Source organism: Haliotis cracherodii, unplaced genomic scaffold (assembly GCF_022045235.1).
Source record: "Haliotis cracherodii isolate W230 unplaced genomic scaffold, xgHalCrac1.p SCAF_3, whole genome shotgun sequence".
Classification (NCBI taxonomy): domain Eukaryota; kingdom Metazoa; phylum Mollusca; class Gastropoda; order Lepetellida; family Haliotidae; genus Haliotis; species Haliotis cracherodii.
In genome coordinates, this window is record NW_027266286.1 from 49,253,052 (window position 1) to 49,270,483 (window position 17,432).

The window sequence follows — 17,432 nt, forward strand, 5'->3', positions numbered from 1 at the left end:
ATTTATTTCCGGAATGATAATAGGAAAATATTCTGCTTAAAGCATGTGAAAATTAATAGGTGCGTAATTATTTTTATGAAAATTCAGATTGAGTCACATTTCAGGAGTCAAAATAAAAAATGGCGCAACTGCCCCGGATTTGTTAATGGCAGTAAATTAATTAATCCCCTTATTTACACATTGATAACCAAGGACTTCCATTGTGAATTAGAAGCTGTCATTGAACATTACAATCTGCTCTTTTGCCGATTTTTTTTTATGTGCGCCGTTTTGCTCACTCAGACAAAGACAAAGCGTGACCACATTCATCGAATACAATCGCAACGATATGCTTTAGCACACCACCAAATCTCAGTTGTAATGTTGACAATGTTAAGAAATGCATGAGCATAAATATATATTGTGAAATATATTCTTTGCATGGAAATAAGGCGACCCATGATGACTGCAGTGAAAGCATTTCTGCTAGTTTCTGGATAGGCTGCACAGTGAAAGCCGTAGCACTGATGGTTTAGACTAGAGGGCTGTCCCTTTATTTTATGGTCTCTGGTAACACATAATGGCTAAACATCTTTTATATATAGGACATGATGTTTATGTTTCTCAACATTATTTTTAGGTATATGGATTCCCACTCTTCCCTGCTGTGTCACATGATGACGTAGATAAGAGATGTAGAAGGACAGTGGTCAACAATGGACCGCCACCACTACCACCTCCGTGGCCACTACCCTAGTCATAAGAGATACTCAGTCCGTCCCCTAGACTATCCAGAGCTTCAAATTACTGGTGCAACACTCCTCAATACTGGACTACACGTGTATGAGACTGCTTATAAAGTCAGGTAAATGATCTACTTAATTTGAATCTCCAGTACAAAGTGAAATTTATCTATCTTATCTTTTTCTGCATATCTTGATATGACTGAAGGATTCTTCATAAGGATGGAATTAGAATCCTCATTCTCTTTCAGATTATATCCTCCTTGGGTCACTTATTACATTTTCCTTGCTCAAGAAAATCTACATGACATAGTTGTAACCATTTTTCCTTAATAAAAAATGTTACCACACAAAAAATTTCGTTTTTGTATGATATACGACCACCTTTACAGTGCCTCACCCTCCACGGCGCCCAGCGCCAGGGGGAGTAACTCTTACCCAAATCACTTTCCTTTATGTCGTCCGACTGACAAGACGTTTGATTTTCTCAAGAAAGTGTTCTAAGAGGAACCTAATTGTTCACTGAGAGACCATGACTGACCAAACTGCATGTATGGTACATTTCTTTCCTTGCAAAGGCGTAATACCTCGCATTGTAAAGTTATAGTGTTGTAATTCTAATAGAAGAAACGCCACGTGCACGGTACATTTGAATTCAAATGGCCGCAATGGCGTCAATTGTGTAATTCCACTGTCTGACACATGTAACATCAAGGCCATCAAAACGGCTTGGTTTTTTGTTATATCATACAGAATTGAACTACAGGTTTTCCTTTACAAAACCCAAGGTGGTGTACTAGATTATAACTACACTTACCTTTTTCACGCGTTTTACGTGTTATAATTATACTACAGACATTGGCCATTAGTATCGCGTTACAAATCGCATTCTACATTATGCCTTTGCTTCTGTTTTCACAATTTTGCATGTATCTTTCCGATCTTTATATCGCACTGATACACTATTTTCCCGCCCCCTGCCCAACTCAGAATTTACGAGGGACTGGGGAGAGGGCTCTAGGGTCCCCGAGGTTCCTACACCTGCACCCACTCCTGCACCGTTTTTGGCAGACATTTCTGCTTTACTAAAGTCGCAGATGGCGTCGATGATGGAGGAGGTTAAGTCCTAACTCCGAGAGGAGCTGCGGGCTGGGCCTTCCCCGTTGTCGGCGCCGGACGTGGCCTCGAGGCCCTGTGGAATGCCCGGAGGGGTGGCGGGCGCTGGCCCGTTTACTTCTTCCGCACCTTTTTCCCTAGCGGAGCCAGATGCCTTCTCCGAGGCCGAGGCCTCCACTATTGGATCTGTGGCCCAGAGCCAGGTGGGTTCCCTTGAACCCCAGGCACCTCGGGACCGGGACTCGGCTTAGGGCCGGGGGCAGCCCGGCAGGCCTTCAGGCGTCCTCTTCCTATCTCGTCTGCTACCTCTCTCGAGGATGAGTCGATTATGGTCGGCTCGGATTTGAGAGAGGAGGAGTGGATGGAGAGGGAGGGGATGACTCGGAGGCTTTGGGGACATTCTCCTTTGTATCCTCGTTGAGGCACGTACGGGACAAGATTGTCCAAGTACTGCCTCAGGTGGCTGCGCCCATGCCCGCGTAGGATCCGACTGAGTTCCGCCTTCCGGGGGACGCCTTTGCTCCAAGCAAGGCGCCCCAGGTGCGGCTCCCAATTTGTCCTCCTTGGCGCACGAGGTCATCGATCCTGCCCGAACTTATTAAGCGGTACCTGTTAGCAGAGGACGGTTATTTCGAGGTTCGAGGCTGGCTGACTCCCCAGAGTTTGATGCGCAACTGACAGAAGTTCATAGTCATCTCGCGCGGGACGCTATTCGTAGCTGGTCTTCGCAGATGATGTGGGCTGTCATGGGCATGCGCAGGCTGTGGATGTCGGTGTCTAAGTACTCGGCATCCACACGCCTGGACCTCCTAGATTTGCCATATAAGATGGGTGCTACCCTCTTCCCTGGGGCTCAGCAGGTGGTCCGAGAGGCCGCTCAATTGTACGCTTCGATCAAGGACTCTAAGGCCTTGTTGGAGGTACCTAGCACCAAGCCGCGTAAGCGGACCTCTCCCCTTGACTCTTCCCACGCTGACACGCCTGGTCAGAAGTCTGCACCTGCTTGGAAGCAGCCACTTCCTTCAGGTAAAGGCGCAGGGAGAGGCAAGAGAAACAATGGCCGGGGCAAGGCGGCTGGTCGAGGCCAGCAGCCTTTTCGCGGGGCCGGGAACACCTCGGGTTCCCATTAGCACCCGAAGAGCCCTGGAGGGACGCACAGTCACCAGTTCTCGAACTGCAGACAGCCGGGATCCACTGCCTCAAGCCGGATGTCCCCATTGGCGGCAGACTGGCTCTATTCCTCAAGGAATGAGAGACAGTAACATCCAATCACTGGACCCTGTCCACTATCAGGGATGGCCATTTGCCTCGGTGGAAACACCATCCGCCCCCCTTCTCCGGAATAAACCACACTCCGGTGCCTGCTACCCGAGAGAAGGCAGAGTTCCTCCGTACCAAGGTCGACGCACTTCTTATGAAAGCTGCGATCGAAAAGGTTCCCAAGGGACAGGAAAACGAGGGCTTCTACCCGATGTATTTCCTAGTCACCAAACAAGACGGAGGGTTCAGACCTATTCTCAATCTGAGAAGGCTGAACAAACTTATAGAGGTGCAGTCCTTCAGGATGGAGACACTGCGCTCAGAGATATCAGCTGTCAAGACAAGAGAATGGCTAACGTCAGTAGACCTAAAAGACGCCTATCTCCACGTACCCATACACCCCGAGTTCAAGAAATACCTGAGGTTTTCTTTCGACGGGAGGTGTTATCAATTCAGGGTTGTACCATTCGGGATCTCCACGGCCCCGAGGGTGTTCACCAAGCTGATGATTCCTGCCCAAGTGGCCAGGTCGAAAGGTCGGGTCTGCCATCGGTACCTCGACGACTGGTTACTAAGAGCTCTATCGCAATCCCTGAGTCAGATAGCTACACAAGAAGTGATAGACATTCTGATCACTCTAGGGTGGATAGTCAATCTCAAGTAGTCAGATCTGAGCCCTACTCAGAATCTTGTCTTCCTAGGGGCGAACACAGTGAGCGGACTTGTATCTCTATGACAAGATCGCATAGTCAAGGTCAGAAGTGTTACTTCCCAGTTCCTTCTGTCCACAAGACACACTGCTCGTACATGGCTCCAGTTACTGGGCAACATGGCGGCGACAGTGTATGTGGTTTGGCGGGCGCGCTTGAGAATGAGACCCATTCAACAAGCGCTCCATCGACTTTGGGTGAACTCGGAAGATCTCGAGACTGTTCTTGAGACACCGCAGTGGCTCATTACACACCTTCAGTGGTGGACCGAGGTCGGGAATCTGTCCCCGGGGCTCACCTCGATACTCCCATTCCGTCTCTCTCACAGTTCAAACAGACGCGTCACTCTTCGGCTGAGGAGGCATTCTGAACAATCACACTGCCTCTGGACTATGGTCCCAGCAGGAGATCAAACCCGGGGTCAGTGGCACCAGACGCCTTCCAGATAGATTGGACGGCCTTTCTGTGAGCATTCCCGCCAGTCCCTCTGATTTCCAAGGTCCTATCTCAGCTAGCCACTCAGCCTGCGCTACTGCTTGTGCTCCCAGATTTTTGGCTCAGCCTCCTGTTCTATTTACCTTTATGACCAGACCTCCTATCCCAGAAAGGGGCCCTCCACCCAAATCCCAGGATTCAATGGGTGGCTAGGCCACTGTCAGGAATCGCCTCCAGAAGAGCGGTATTCCTGCACGAGTTGCAGACACAATACTGGCTTCGCGGAATGATTCGACAAACGTTCAGTAAGAGGATAGATCGGCCTGCTATGCGCGCTGGTGTATCGATAGAAGGATTGCAGATCCCTTTTCTGCAGATCTCGAAGCCATGCTTGAGTTCCTCCAGTCGCGACTAGATGACGGCCTGGCCGCATTGACAGTCCGGGCGTACTCTACAGCTATTGCAGCTTTTCACGTCCCTGTCGACGGGGCACTTCTGGGTGCAGCGCTTTTTAGCAGGTTTTGACAGGATCTGACAGCCTGTGTGGCGGATCAGTCCCCCTTGGGACTTGTCAATCGTTCTTGATTGGCTGTCTGGTCATTCCTTTCGGGATCTGTCGTCTCTCTCTCTTCAGCTGTTGAGCTGGAAGACAGCGTTCCTTGTGGCGATAACGTCCGGCAGACGGGTAGGCGACATTCTTGCAATGTCAGCCGATCCCGAACTAACTGTCTTCCACCTGGACAGAGTCAGTATTCGGCTGTCGGACTCTTACCGTCCTAAGGTCGCACACGCCTTCCACGTGACGGCTCCTATTGAGCTACCTGCTCTTTAACAGCCTTCCTCTTCGGGGACCACTGCAAGACATGCTCAGCAGAACTAAGGGTATCCGTAAGGATAACCAACTATTTTGCTGTTATGGCGGTAGGAAGGCTGGCTCACCTGCGAGCAAACAATCTATCTCGAGGTGGATAGTTTCAACCATTTGTACAGCGTATACGCTTCAAGGCAGGGACCCCCCCTACCAGGTTGAAGGCTCATTCAGTTAGAGCAGTGGCTACGTCACAAGCGTATACCGCAGCTCTGCCCATTGAGGAGATCTGCTCCGCGGCTATTTGGAGCCAGCCAAGCATGTTCATCAAACATTACCAACTCGACAAACACTCAAGCTGATTGAGCCTTCGAGATTTTAGACCGTGCTCCAGTTATACTGCTCAGTAATGGTGGGGATTTTATCTTCTGCGGTCGATAAATATCAGTCCTTACTACTCGATAATACTCGTATCTGCACACATACTCCTTCGATCCTCGGGGAACCTCTGACTTAGTTTAGCGCAGGTTAAGTCTCGCGTGATCTTCGCCCCCATCTCACTTGTTCAAACAAAGCGGGGGGGGTTGGGGGGGTTTCGAGTTCTCGAATTATGATAAGCCACACATTACTGGCTATTTCTTTCATCGTATATGGTCGACCACGCCCTGTCTCTAGCCCCAGCCTCTCGACGGTGGTGCCTCACGATAAGGTTGGTTCCATTTATTGAACTCTTTTTTTATTCATTGAATAATCAGAATACGATGTATTTATTTACTCTTGTTGCTGACAGATGCCACTTCCTAGATTATCTTTAGGAGTCTATCTTGATGCAATAAGTGCCCCAAGGAGGATTCAATCTGAAAGAGATTTTTACAAACCTGTAGAGGTTATGAATTCTCTGATGAAATCCTCCTTGGGGCACGGCCACCCACCTCCCCACATTCCTCAGCATTAGACATATGGAAAGTGATTTGGGTGAGAGTTACTCCCCCTGGTGCAGGGCGCCTTGGAGGGTGAGGCACTGTAAAGGTTTTTTGTGTGGTAACATTTTTTATTAAGGAAAAATGGTTACAACTATGTCATGTAGATTTTCTTGAGCAAGGAAAATGTAATAAGTGCCCCAAGGAGGATTTCATCAGAGAATTCATAACCTCTACAAGTTTGTAAACATTTTTATTGTGATGTAGCTTTGGTAGTTATTGCTAACTAAATCTAGTTTTCACTCACTCATTTACAAGGGTATTTCTTTATGTTAATCATTAAAATAAGGCTATAGGGAGGGGGCAGGTAGCTCTTGTACTTGGGTCATGCGAGTCCTGAGTAGGACCCGAGTACCCACAGGACTATGCATATTAATTTTATGGCTGATTTTAGACTAGGTTTTGGTGTTTTCAGTAATTTAGTGCCACATTAACTTCATGATTTACAGTACTTTATATCTGGTATATTTCACTATATATTTCCAGGCATGACCCAGATCATGAGAGTATCAACGCAGTGTTGGCAAGACTGGAGAACTACCAGCATCACCGGGGCCTGCCACCAGTGTGTGTGGTCTGTGAGTGTCAGAGAAACGTGCAGGCCGCCGGCAAAGCCAAGTCAGCGCTAATGGCTTTAGATAGCGGGGACAGTGACAGTGACACTGACGATGAAGGTGAGATTAGTGAGACGTCATGATTCAAGTGGGAATCAGAATGTTACTTCGCTTGTAAATCTGAAGTCTGGTTACCAGACTTTGGCGCCTTGATACCCCATTCACCTTTGTTTCTTAAACTGTCAGTATGTAGACTTAATGAGACCGTGCTTCTACGTCTATGTGTTCTGTGGTTCTTCCCATCAGCATCGTTTTAGATTGTAATTTCTCCAAGTTGATTCCATTCAGACCTGTGTTAGAATAGATGCCCAGCACTGTTTGCCTATTCATAAGAGATGACTACTTTGGATTGGGTCAGGCTCTTACAATTGATTCATTTCAAGTCATTTTACCCTGATGTCAGTGGTTTGTCAATTATTTACAGTCTACCGTGATTTCCCGGAATATTGCTGACTGTGGCATTAACAAACAAAAATCTAATGATGTATGTAATGAAATATGTTTCAGATGCTCTAACAATCGATAACATGTTGAGATTAATGGAGCGGTATATGACTCGTGCAACAAGTGCCTCTCAGATGAAGACAATGGTCAGACTCATTAACAACCACACCATTACAGATTACATAATGGCAGAACAAGTCAGGAAGGTACTTGGCATCAGATTCACAATAAATGGACTATAAATCTGATATCTTTTTTACACAATCACTCTTCTGATTCAGGTAATAAGGGATCCGACATTGATGAGTTTTCATTGATTGGAAATATAAAATATAGATATATTGACTTAAAAGCATCACAATATATATTGATAAAATGAAATTAATTATTCTGTATGTGTATAGATAAAAATATCAATGTATTAATGATTTTAATGCTAAATATGAACTAGGCTGAACCATTAAAGGAAGTTTTCTGCCTTCTAATGGTCCATCTTTTCCATGCTTAATGCTTCTGTGGCAAGGAATTATTAAGTTTGTATCGATATTCATAGTTTGTATTGATACAGTATCGTCTTTTCGCAATGTACGATGACATTTCTAGTCACAAGAGAATCTCACGTGCCATTAATTACAGCACCTTGACTCAAGGACCCTATTCTATTTTCTTGGACTTGATTATTTGAAAGGGAGACAACTCTAGCACAGAGACATTGGCTATATCAAAGAATCAAACATGAGTGTGTGTTCTATATGTCTCATCTTGATCATGGTCACCAAAATCATGTTTGTTCTTTATGAATGACAGCATTTGTGGTAAAAAGGAATGGTCTTAGGAATGGTTGCTCAAGCTTTTGAGAATTTTGGCCTCTGATGTAGCAAAGTTTTGGGATATCCTGACAAACATTTATTGCCTTTGATGCAGCTGCAAGCACTGTTACGCAGAACCAAACCAGAACTCAGAGAAGCAGGTCTGCTGTTGATAGAGCAGCTGTGTTGTAAAGCGGATAACGCTGTCATCATGGCTGAAGAAGAAATATTCAATGATCTTCTGACAGTTCTTTCATCACCTCACAGCATTAGGGTACAGGTGGCTGCACTCAAGGCAGCAGATAAGGTACATTATATTTATATATATATGTATCTGTATGGGAGTTACAAGGGTCACAGGGTGCCACCGGGATCAGGGAGAATCATTGAGAGCCACGGGGTTCAGGGAGAATCATTGAGAGCCACAGGGTTCAGGGAGAATCATTGAGAGCCACAGGGTTCAGGGAGAATCATTGAGAACCACAGGGTTCAGGGAGAATCATTGAGCACCACAGGGTTCAGGGAGAATCATTGAGAGCCACGGGGTTCAGGGAGAATCATTGAGAGCCACAGGGTTCAGGGAGAATCATTGAGAGCCACAGGGTTCAGGGAGAATCATTGAGAGCCTCGGGGTTCAGAGAGAATCATTGAGAGCCACGGGCTTCAGGGAGAATCAGGGAGCACCACAGGGTTCAGGGAGAATCATTGAGAGCCACAGGGTTCAGGGGGAATCAAGAGCGCCACATGGTTCAGGGAGAATCATTGAGAGCCACGGGGTTCAGGGAGAATCATTGAGAGCCACGGGGTTCAGGGAGAATCATTGAGAGCCACAGGGTTCAGGGAGAATCATTGAGAGCCACAGGGTTCAGGGAGAATCATTGAGAGCCACATGGTTCAGGGAGAATCATTGAGAGCCACGGGGTTCAGGGAGAATCATTGAGAGCCACATGGTTCAGGGAGAATCATTGAGAGCAACAGGGTTCAGGGATAATGATTGAGCGCCACAGGGTTCAGGGATAATCATTGAGAGCCACAGGGTTCAGGGATAATCAGGGAGCGCCACAGGGTTCAGGGAGAATCATTGAGAGCCACAGGGTTCAGGGAGAATCATTGAGAGCCACAGGGTTCAGGGAGAATCATTGAGAGCCACGGGGTTCAGGGAGAGACATTGAGAGCCCCAGGGTTCAGGGAGAATCATTGAGAGCCACAGGGTTCAGGGAGAATCATTGAGAGCAACAGGGTTCAGGGATAATGATTGAGCGCCACAGGGTTCAGGGATAATCATTGAGAGCCACAGGGTTCAGGGATAATCAGGGAGCGCCACAGGGTTCAGGGAGAATCATTGAGAGCCACAGGGTTCAGGGAGAATCATTGAGAGCCACATGGTTCAGGGAGAATCATTGAGAGCCACGGGGTTCAGGGAGAGACATTGAGAGCCCCAGGGTTCAGGGAGAATCATTGAGAGCCACAGGGTTCAGGGAGAATCATTGAGAGCAACAGGGTTCAGGGATAATCATTGAGCGCCAAGGGTTCAGGGAGAATCAGGGAGCGCCACAGGGTTCAGGGATAATCAGGGAGCGCCACAGGGTTCAGGGAGAATCATTGAGAGCCACAGGGTTCAGGGAGAATCCTTGAGAGCCACATGGTTCAGGGAGAATCATTGAGAGCCACATGGTTCAGGGAGAATCATTGAGAGCCACGGGGTTCAGGGAGAATCAGGGAGCGCCACAGGGCTCAGGGATAATCAGGGAGCGCCACAGGGTTCAGGGAGAATCATTGAGAGCAACAGGGTTCAGGGAGAATCATTGAGCGCCACAGGGTTCAGGGAGAATCATTGAGAGCCACATGGTTCAGGGAGAATCATTGAGAGCCACATGGTTCAGGGAGAATCATTGAGAGCCTCGGGGTTCAGAGAGAATCATTGAGAGCCACAGGCTTCAGGGAGAATCAGGGAGCGCCACAGGGTTCAGGGAGAATCATTGAGAGCCACAGGGTTCAGGGGGAATCAAGAGCGCCACAGGGTTGAGGGAGAATCAGGGAGCGCCACAGGGTTCAGGGAGAATCAGGGAGCGCCACAGGGTTCAGGGATAATCAGGGAGCGCCACAGGGTTCAGGGAGAATCAGGGAGCGCCACAGGGTTCAGGGATAATCAGGGAGCGCCACAGGGTTCAGGGAGAATCAGGGAGAGCCACAGGGTTCAGGGAGAATCAGGGAGAGCCACAGGGTTCAGGGAGAATCAGGGAGAGCCACAGGGTTCAGGGAAAATCATTGAGAGCCACATGGTTCAGGGAGAGCCTCAGGATTTAAGGAGGATCATGAAGAACCACAGGTTTCAGAGAGGATCAGGTTGCGTAACAGGGCTCAGGGGCAATAGGAGGGTTCAGGGAGAGCCACATGGTTCAGGGAGAGGTGGGGAGGTTACACGTAAGTTTAGTTGTTTAAATTATGATTAAAAAAATGTAAGGAAACAGAGGTGCAAAATATAGTTATTTGGAATCTTTTGTGTTATAGACGTAAAATGTTTTTGATGTGAAGATGCAGTTGTCTCTGTTTGCAGCTGTTCTCTCACAGTCAAGTTGCTGACAAGCTGATGGAGGCTGTTGATGAAGTGTTGATGGCGGTGCTCTTGAGAGTTCTCTACAGTGAGCACCCACTAGAGATGAAATATGCCAGTTGCTGTGTGCTCCGTACGCTGTCAAAACATGAGAGCACTGCAGGACTGGTGGGTCAGGAACTTCTTTTCATTGTCAAAGAATTAAAGGAGAGCAGCTCAAAAATGAAGGTACCCACTTTTAATTCCTTTAATGATTGAAACGCTAAAGTATTGGTTCTTTCTTTGTGCTACCACATGCACACTCCAGTGTGAATGATGAGGAGTGATTTAAGTCATATTGGCCCTCGTCAGGCTGTACTGGATTTGGCGTTGCCTCAGGCCAATATGACTGACCAAGGACCTATACCAAGGCCGATATGAAAACACCCATGTAATGGCATAATAATGACATATGTCCACATGACTAGGGGTTCAAAGCTTGTTTCTCTCTAAATTAAAGTTGTGTCAAAATCCTGTCCTTGTTCCAATTAAAAGTGTTATTAGTAACTCAAGACATAAAAGCACATGATGATGTAAGGCCATTATCGTAAGGAGTTTCTTTTCTTTATTTGCTGTTTTATGCTGCCCTCAACATTATTCAAGCTTTATGATGGGGACCTGTAAATAATCAGGTCTGGACCAGACAAGCCAGTGGTTGATATTATGATTAATATCCTACGTTGTCAGGGTATGATGACATTTATCAACCAAGTCAATGACCCTAACCATCTATTTAGTCATCTCTGACAACTAGCATAAGTTGCTGGGACATAGATACATCAAGTTAATGGAGTTTGTATGAACAGGTTTTACTGCATTGATTCCTTACCTTGTCATACAGTTTCATAATACACGACATGGTCTCATGGATTTGTTCATGGTATATTTCAGGAAGTATTTGTGGAGATTGTGATCAACCTTTATCGTCAAACTGATGTTATATACCCAGATATGATTGACAAGAACATCATTAGATCTACCACATCTATGATTGTTGACGGACCATGGTAATGTACCTTTGAAGTTGTATATTACTGACAGAAATATATGAATAAATGTTCTTCAACCCCAGATACCCAAAATAGTTTGCCTAGTGTTTGAGGATGTTGCTCCTCATGTTATTATTTCTGTTTGTAGGTGAAGTTAGGCACCATGAACAGTTCATGAAACAGTCAAAACTTAAAAAACTGATAAAAAGCAATTGAATTATTTAAAAACTCTGAACTATATGGCTCAGGGGATTATGATTTCACATGGATTATAAGATTTGTTGAATTCAATTTTCTTTGCTTTTTGATTGCTTAAAGTATCTGTTCAAAAGCATCATATGTTGTATATCCTCTACCACTGCTTCCAGTATCTGCATTGCATGGCAGACTGTGACAAATGTGGACAAAATCACACTCCTTTCATTGGTACCTATTCATTTGTACAAAAGCCCCTACAACTGAATTTTATCAGCACCACATGCACTGATGTCAAATGCAATACCCATGACTTGTCAAGTCTGCATGTGTTGCAGTGGTGTGCAGCGGCAAGCTCTCTACTTGGTGTGTTGTTTGGTGGAGGATGACGCTGAAGTAGCCGACGTTATCAACAACAAGGATCTGATGCTGTACGTGATGCAGCTGATGAGGGACTCCAAGTGTAGGTGAGTCATCCGGAAACAAGTCGTCAGTACTTTATGCTTGTCGTAAGGGTGATTGGAAAGAGGATTTGATGGTCACAATGGCTTCAGATGATGGACACCATGTGATCGTTCACATGGCTCATGAATTTAATGTTATGTTTGAGTCTGTTCTTGAATTCGTTCAAAGAATTGTGTGATTTTGCTTGTATAAAACTACATTTATTAACATGAAGAAAATTCTGTCTAGGAAAGTGCGCGAGGTTGCAGGGAAGATAGTCCAGACGATGTGTGGGTGTCGTAAAGGCTCACTCGCCCGCACGGTGATGGAACACTTCACAGCATTCCTGCACCCAGAGGAGGACCACCTCCATCCTGTTGGGGACACAACTGCGCGGGGGTCGGCCAAGATTGTCTACCCTGTCAGAGTGAAACACCAGGCAGAGGCACGGAACTGGCAGTCATTTGATCAGTTTCTCGCTCTCATTGGGAAGCTGATAACTAAACATGGTGAGCTCTGTGTTTTGTTTGTACCGATAGATGTTATTTCTGTCAGAATGTATTGTGGGCTGATCTCATCTCAATAGACATGTGTTTCGTAAGGGATGTAAAGATAGGCTTAACTATCAATGCATTGCAATTAACAGTACATGTACATGTATGATGTGATAAATAGTGATAGTTATCAATGCTGCACTCACTCACTGCACTCACTCACTGCACTCACTCACTCACTCACTCACTCACTCATCCAGACTTGACTATTTACAGGCCGCTGTCATATACATGTTGAATATGGCAGAGTGTGGCATTAAACAACAAACAAACACTGATGACTGAGTGTCATTGGATCTGATAAGAACACGACTTGACTTGAGCTGTTTATTTCCAGCAATGATAAAACAGGATCCATTAAACAAGCAGCTGATGATAGATGACAACCCAACCACAGAGTGGAACTGTCACCAACTTGGTTACCTAGCAGCACTTGTTGCCATAGCAACCAAACTCACCCAGTGGCCAGTTGAGAAGACCAAGTCAATTCAGAAATTAGATCCTTCAGACTTGACAGATGATGAAAACATGAGGTGAGATGTGTAAGAATTTACTTTTAGTTGTAACCACATTGAAGTGTTAAAGATGAATGAACATGTTACACTACAGTAAAAACATCATTCAAACTTCATGCTTGAGTGCTCCTGTATCTATGTTCATTATAAGGCAGAGCCTCCATGGTCTAATGGACAGAGTGTCTGCCTGGAGAGCGGAAAGTCAGTGGTTCAATCCCTGACTGCGTCATACCAAAAGACATTAAAAGATGGATCTTGTTGTTACCCTGCCTGGTGCTTGGCATTAAGAGGACAAAATAAGCACTGTCAGTAAACTGTATGAGTGGGATATTCATGTTAAACTGTGGCATGGTGTTCAATGGGCCAGCACTAGAAAAGTGCTATTCAAGGAAACAAGCACGTGCACATGCATGTCGCTACATACGGGCATTCTCAAATCTCATATCATAAACATTAAATGCATTTATGACATAAACATCCATCAATATGCTCCACTTGTCGGTATGTTTACATCGGAAATGATCAGTATGCTGCAAAGCATGACACTTCATTACCTCCAGATCAGATCACAGGAAGCAAAGTATTTCTGGATGTAGCTTTTTTGCAAGTGTTAAAAGTACACTTGTCGATTTCAGTACCTGAAACATTGATATTTTGGTGATAATCAGCAATAAACATATTAAGACACTTTTGAGTTTGTTCTGTGAAAGGTGGTTGTTTTCATTTCCTTGGCTTGTTTATAACAAGGACGCCTGTCTTTCTTTATTGACCCCTTTTTCTTGTCACATAAGACTCTAATTGTCTTGCATGCTTGGTAACTTTTCCAGCTGCCTATTCTTATGATATTGTGTTTTATGAGAGAATTCAGCTGACTTGTAGTGAAAGCAAAATATCCTCTATTTCAGAAACAAACTCAAAGGTGTGAATCGACAGCTTACAGCAGAAGTTTGGACGACGTGTGGTCGTCAAGTTGCTGTTCTTTTATCCAAATTTGCAGAAAAAGTTCAAATAAGATGCAATCCATTGTCAGCCCGTCCTGGCTCACGGCAATCCATGCGATGTCCTTCACCTATGTCGGGTAGGAGGAACAAGACTCCTCGAGGTGACATCTTGAATGAATCAGAAATCACCCTCGTTAAAAGCCTGCTGGAATTTTTCTTGTTCGTTTCTGTGGCAACCTGCACAAACAAGAACTTCATAAAAAACACTGTTGTAGAGAAACCTGAAAGAGAGTCGGTTTCACGTTCAAGGGAAGGATTGTGGGTAATGGAGAATCCCCACCTTACACAGAGTATTGAGCGACAGTCGACGACGGACGCAGCAGAGGTGATAGAGAGAAGACAGCAGGAGCTGGCGGAGAAAGAAGCCAGTGCAGATCGCAGGTTGCTACGGAAAGGCCTGTACGAGGAAGACCTCTTCAGATTTGTCTCTCCCTTTGTTACATTTGAGGATGAAGATTTGAGGGTGAGTCTACATGAAAAAGGGAACACCTTGGTTGATCTAATAATGCCACTTCTTTCTGGATGGATAATGTTCTTCATATAGAGTTCCCAAACTTTGAGGGACCATGGGAACTTATTGGGTAGGTTTTTTTAGAAAAGTACCAAACTTTGTTAATTCTTTCACTGCGAATATGGTAATAAGAATAAGGATAAGAATAACATCCTTAGGATTGCACAAGATTCCATACACCAGGTGAATACTCAATGTTCTACGTAATTATTATCCCGAGATCAATCATTTGATAGAACAGCAGACATATATAATGCACTGTTTCTATGAAGTATAACTCTATGAATATCCCAAAGCATATTAATTCCAATCAACCCGTAACTCACCAGAAGATCCAGTGGGAATGCCATGGAAATTAATAATTGAGTAGAAATTAATATTTGGATCCTCTAGCTTTCATGGGATATTTTGAAACTCTTCAAAATAGGAACTGAACTTTGTGTTTGCCAAGAGGGTTGGTGGTAATTTCTTTCCTGTGAATGAGTGAGTATATGGCTAAATGCTGCTTTCACCAATATTCCAGCATTATTCCAGCAATATCACAGCAGGGGACACCAGAAATGGACTTCTCACATTGTACCCATGTGGGGAATTGAACATAGGCCTTCCACGTGACAAGCAAATACTTTCACCACTAGGCTACCCCACCTCCCCTTGTCCTAGTAATGCATTTTACATATGTGGTTAGGCAGAGATCGAGAGATGGCAGTTGGATCCCAGTGCATCCTGACTTGGATGTATCCAGGAAGCAAGAGTTGATAAATGAGGCTCACACTTCACCCACTGATTTATCTACACGAAGACTGAATAGTGTTGGCTGTAAGTCCTCCTATAGTAATGAGCCAATGTTGTTGTAACCCTCCAGGAGACAGCAGCCATGATCTTGAGGTGTGGCATTCAGCCCCTGGATGAGAAGCTGGTCGCCTCCGACTTCCACACATCCAATGGGTCAAACGCTGGACCTGTGAATGTCTACAAACCAAGGCTCAGGTCAGCTATACACTACTTTCTGCTATTGTATCAAAAACTGGGCATTAGTCATTTTAGAACGAATTCTGTTTTAATCATTGATAAACATAAGAATGATTAGCAGGGCTCAGTATGAAAGAAATAGGATTGATGATCCAATGCCTTGTATTCTGTAAGCTTATTTTCTTGAGGAATCAGTCTTTAAGGTTGTATGTATATGATATAGCTAACATCTTGAGTGTTGAAATGGATATCACCCAATGATATGGGGCGATCAATTGTCAAATTTCCACGCACACGCACACGCACACGCACACACACACGCACACACACACACGCAATAAAGAACATGGAAACTGTCAGTCATGTTACACCAAGCTATCATTTGATGGAGCAGGAGTGCAATAATTATTTGATTTTTGGCTTACCTGGATTTTGCTTATATTGTGTAATATTATGTTTCCCAATGAAATAACTGTTTTGTACAGTCATTTATCTTCTGATGAGATTATCCCACTGCATTTACAAATTAATTTTAGTGCAAAAAAAAGATCTACAAGTAGAATATCTGCATTGTAAACACAGCATGTCTATCTCCCAAGTGAGTGTAATAATGTTTATGGTATTGACTGGTGTACTGAACTATAGTGTAACTGTGTCTATGCATTGCTACAGACCCCAGTCTGCCAAGACGCACAAGGAGCGGGACAGGAAGATGAACATCGCCCTGCACAGGATGTCCCCTGAAGTGGCAGGGGTGATGAGGTCGGCCATAGGGTCTCGCCCCTCGTCAGCTGATACATACAGTGAGTACAACTTGTACATGCAAACATGATCATCACCTACACACAAGCTGATAGATAGCAGATTGTTTTTGGTGAGAAAGCAAATGCCCCTATTTGTTCACTGACCTATCCTGTATAACTGAATTGAAAACTAATCTTTTATTTTTTTTATTTTTAAAATGTTTCAAATCATATTTAACCATCATTTCCATCAAGGATATGAATATAATGCAGGTACTGAGATGACTTTGCCTGTATATTCTATTTCCATATGTATAAAAAGACTCTGCATATTGTTTTTATGAATTATCCTAGTATGTCAGACACCTGATGCCACTGTATTCTTGTACATGACTAGATGTGAGTCAGAGAAACAGGTCAGTTTCTAAGTTTGGCCGCGGTCAGCCGACAATTGACCTGACCCAGCCGATTGCCCAGCAGTGTCGCAAGGTGACGGTGGACAACTGTGGCAGTCAACTCCTGCAGGGGCTGTTCAGCAAGTCTCGAGATGTCCGCAAGAGTTGTCTCCTCTTGATTCATGATCTTGTCAGTCATGGAAATGTAAGTCTTCCTGTTAATTACCTTTGAGGATTTTGACAGATCAAAAGTTTTCGAGTGCATGAGAATATTGATTGCTCATAAGAACTTGGTAATTACAGTCAAAAATATGTGATCAGATTTGTTAGTGCCAGTGGTCTTTGTACATGTTGATACACCACAGTAAAGTAACACTGCAAACTACAAAATGTTATAAAATAAACATTCAAAGTCATCTTCTTGTAGATGAACTAGATTGGTTGTGTCCTTTGTATGAACATAGTATGTCTACATATGCTGCCTCATATACTACTCAAAAGAAGTTAAGGACCACCCACGACAGATTAACTGTTGTAATATGAAAGAATTGGATAGTCCATAAAGTCTTTTGAGTGGTATATATGGGTGAATGCCATGTTGACCCTGTATGATCATTGTCAG

The 17,432-nt window shown here is 44.7% G+C and overlaps 1 protein-coding gene across 2 annotated transcripts in view; it reads left to right on the plus strand.

Annotated features, from left to right (window-relative positions):
* The window catches only part of LOC139474823 (uncharacterized), a 43,592-nt gene that overhangs the window by 21,312 nt on the left and 4,848 nt on the right, over positions 1-17,432 (plus strand). For both annotated transcript variants that reach the window (XM_071257954.1, XM_071257955.1), the window contains exons 2-14: positions 620-844; positions 6,518-6,705; positions 7,153-7,295; positions 8,014-8,205; positions 10,456-10,680; positions 11,383-11,498; positions 12,014-12,142; positions 12,369-12,628; positions 13,011-13,206; positions 14,094-14,652; positions 15,566-15,690; positions 16,345-16,475; positions 16,813-17,015. In XM_071257954.1, coding sequence (XP_071114055.1) covers positions 696-844; positions 6,518-6,705; positions 7,153-7,295; positions 8,014-8,205; positions 10,456-10,680; positions 11,383-11,498; positions 12,014-12,142; positions 12,369-12,628; positions 13,011-13,206; positions 14,094-14,652; positions 15,566-15,690; positions 16,345-16,475; positions 16,813-17,015 — 2,616 coding nt within the window. In that variant the 5' untranslated portion in view covers positions 620-695. The remainder of the gene's footprint in view (positions 1-619; positions 845-6,517; positions 6,706-7,152; positions 7,296-8,013; positions 8,206-10,455; positions 10,681-11,382; positions 11,499-12,013; positions 12,143-12,368; positions 12,629-13,010; positions 13,207-14,093; positions 14,653-15,565; positions 15,691-16,344; positions 16,476-16,812; positions 17,016-17,432) is intronic.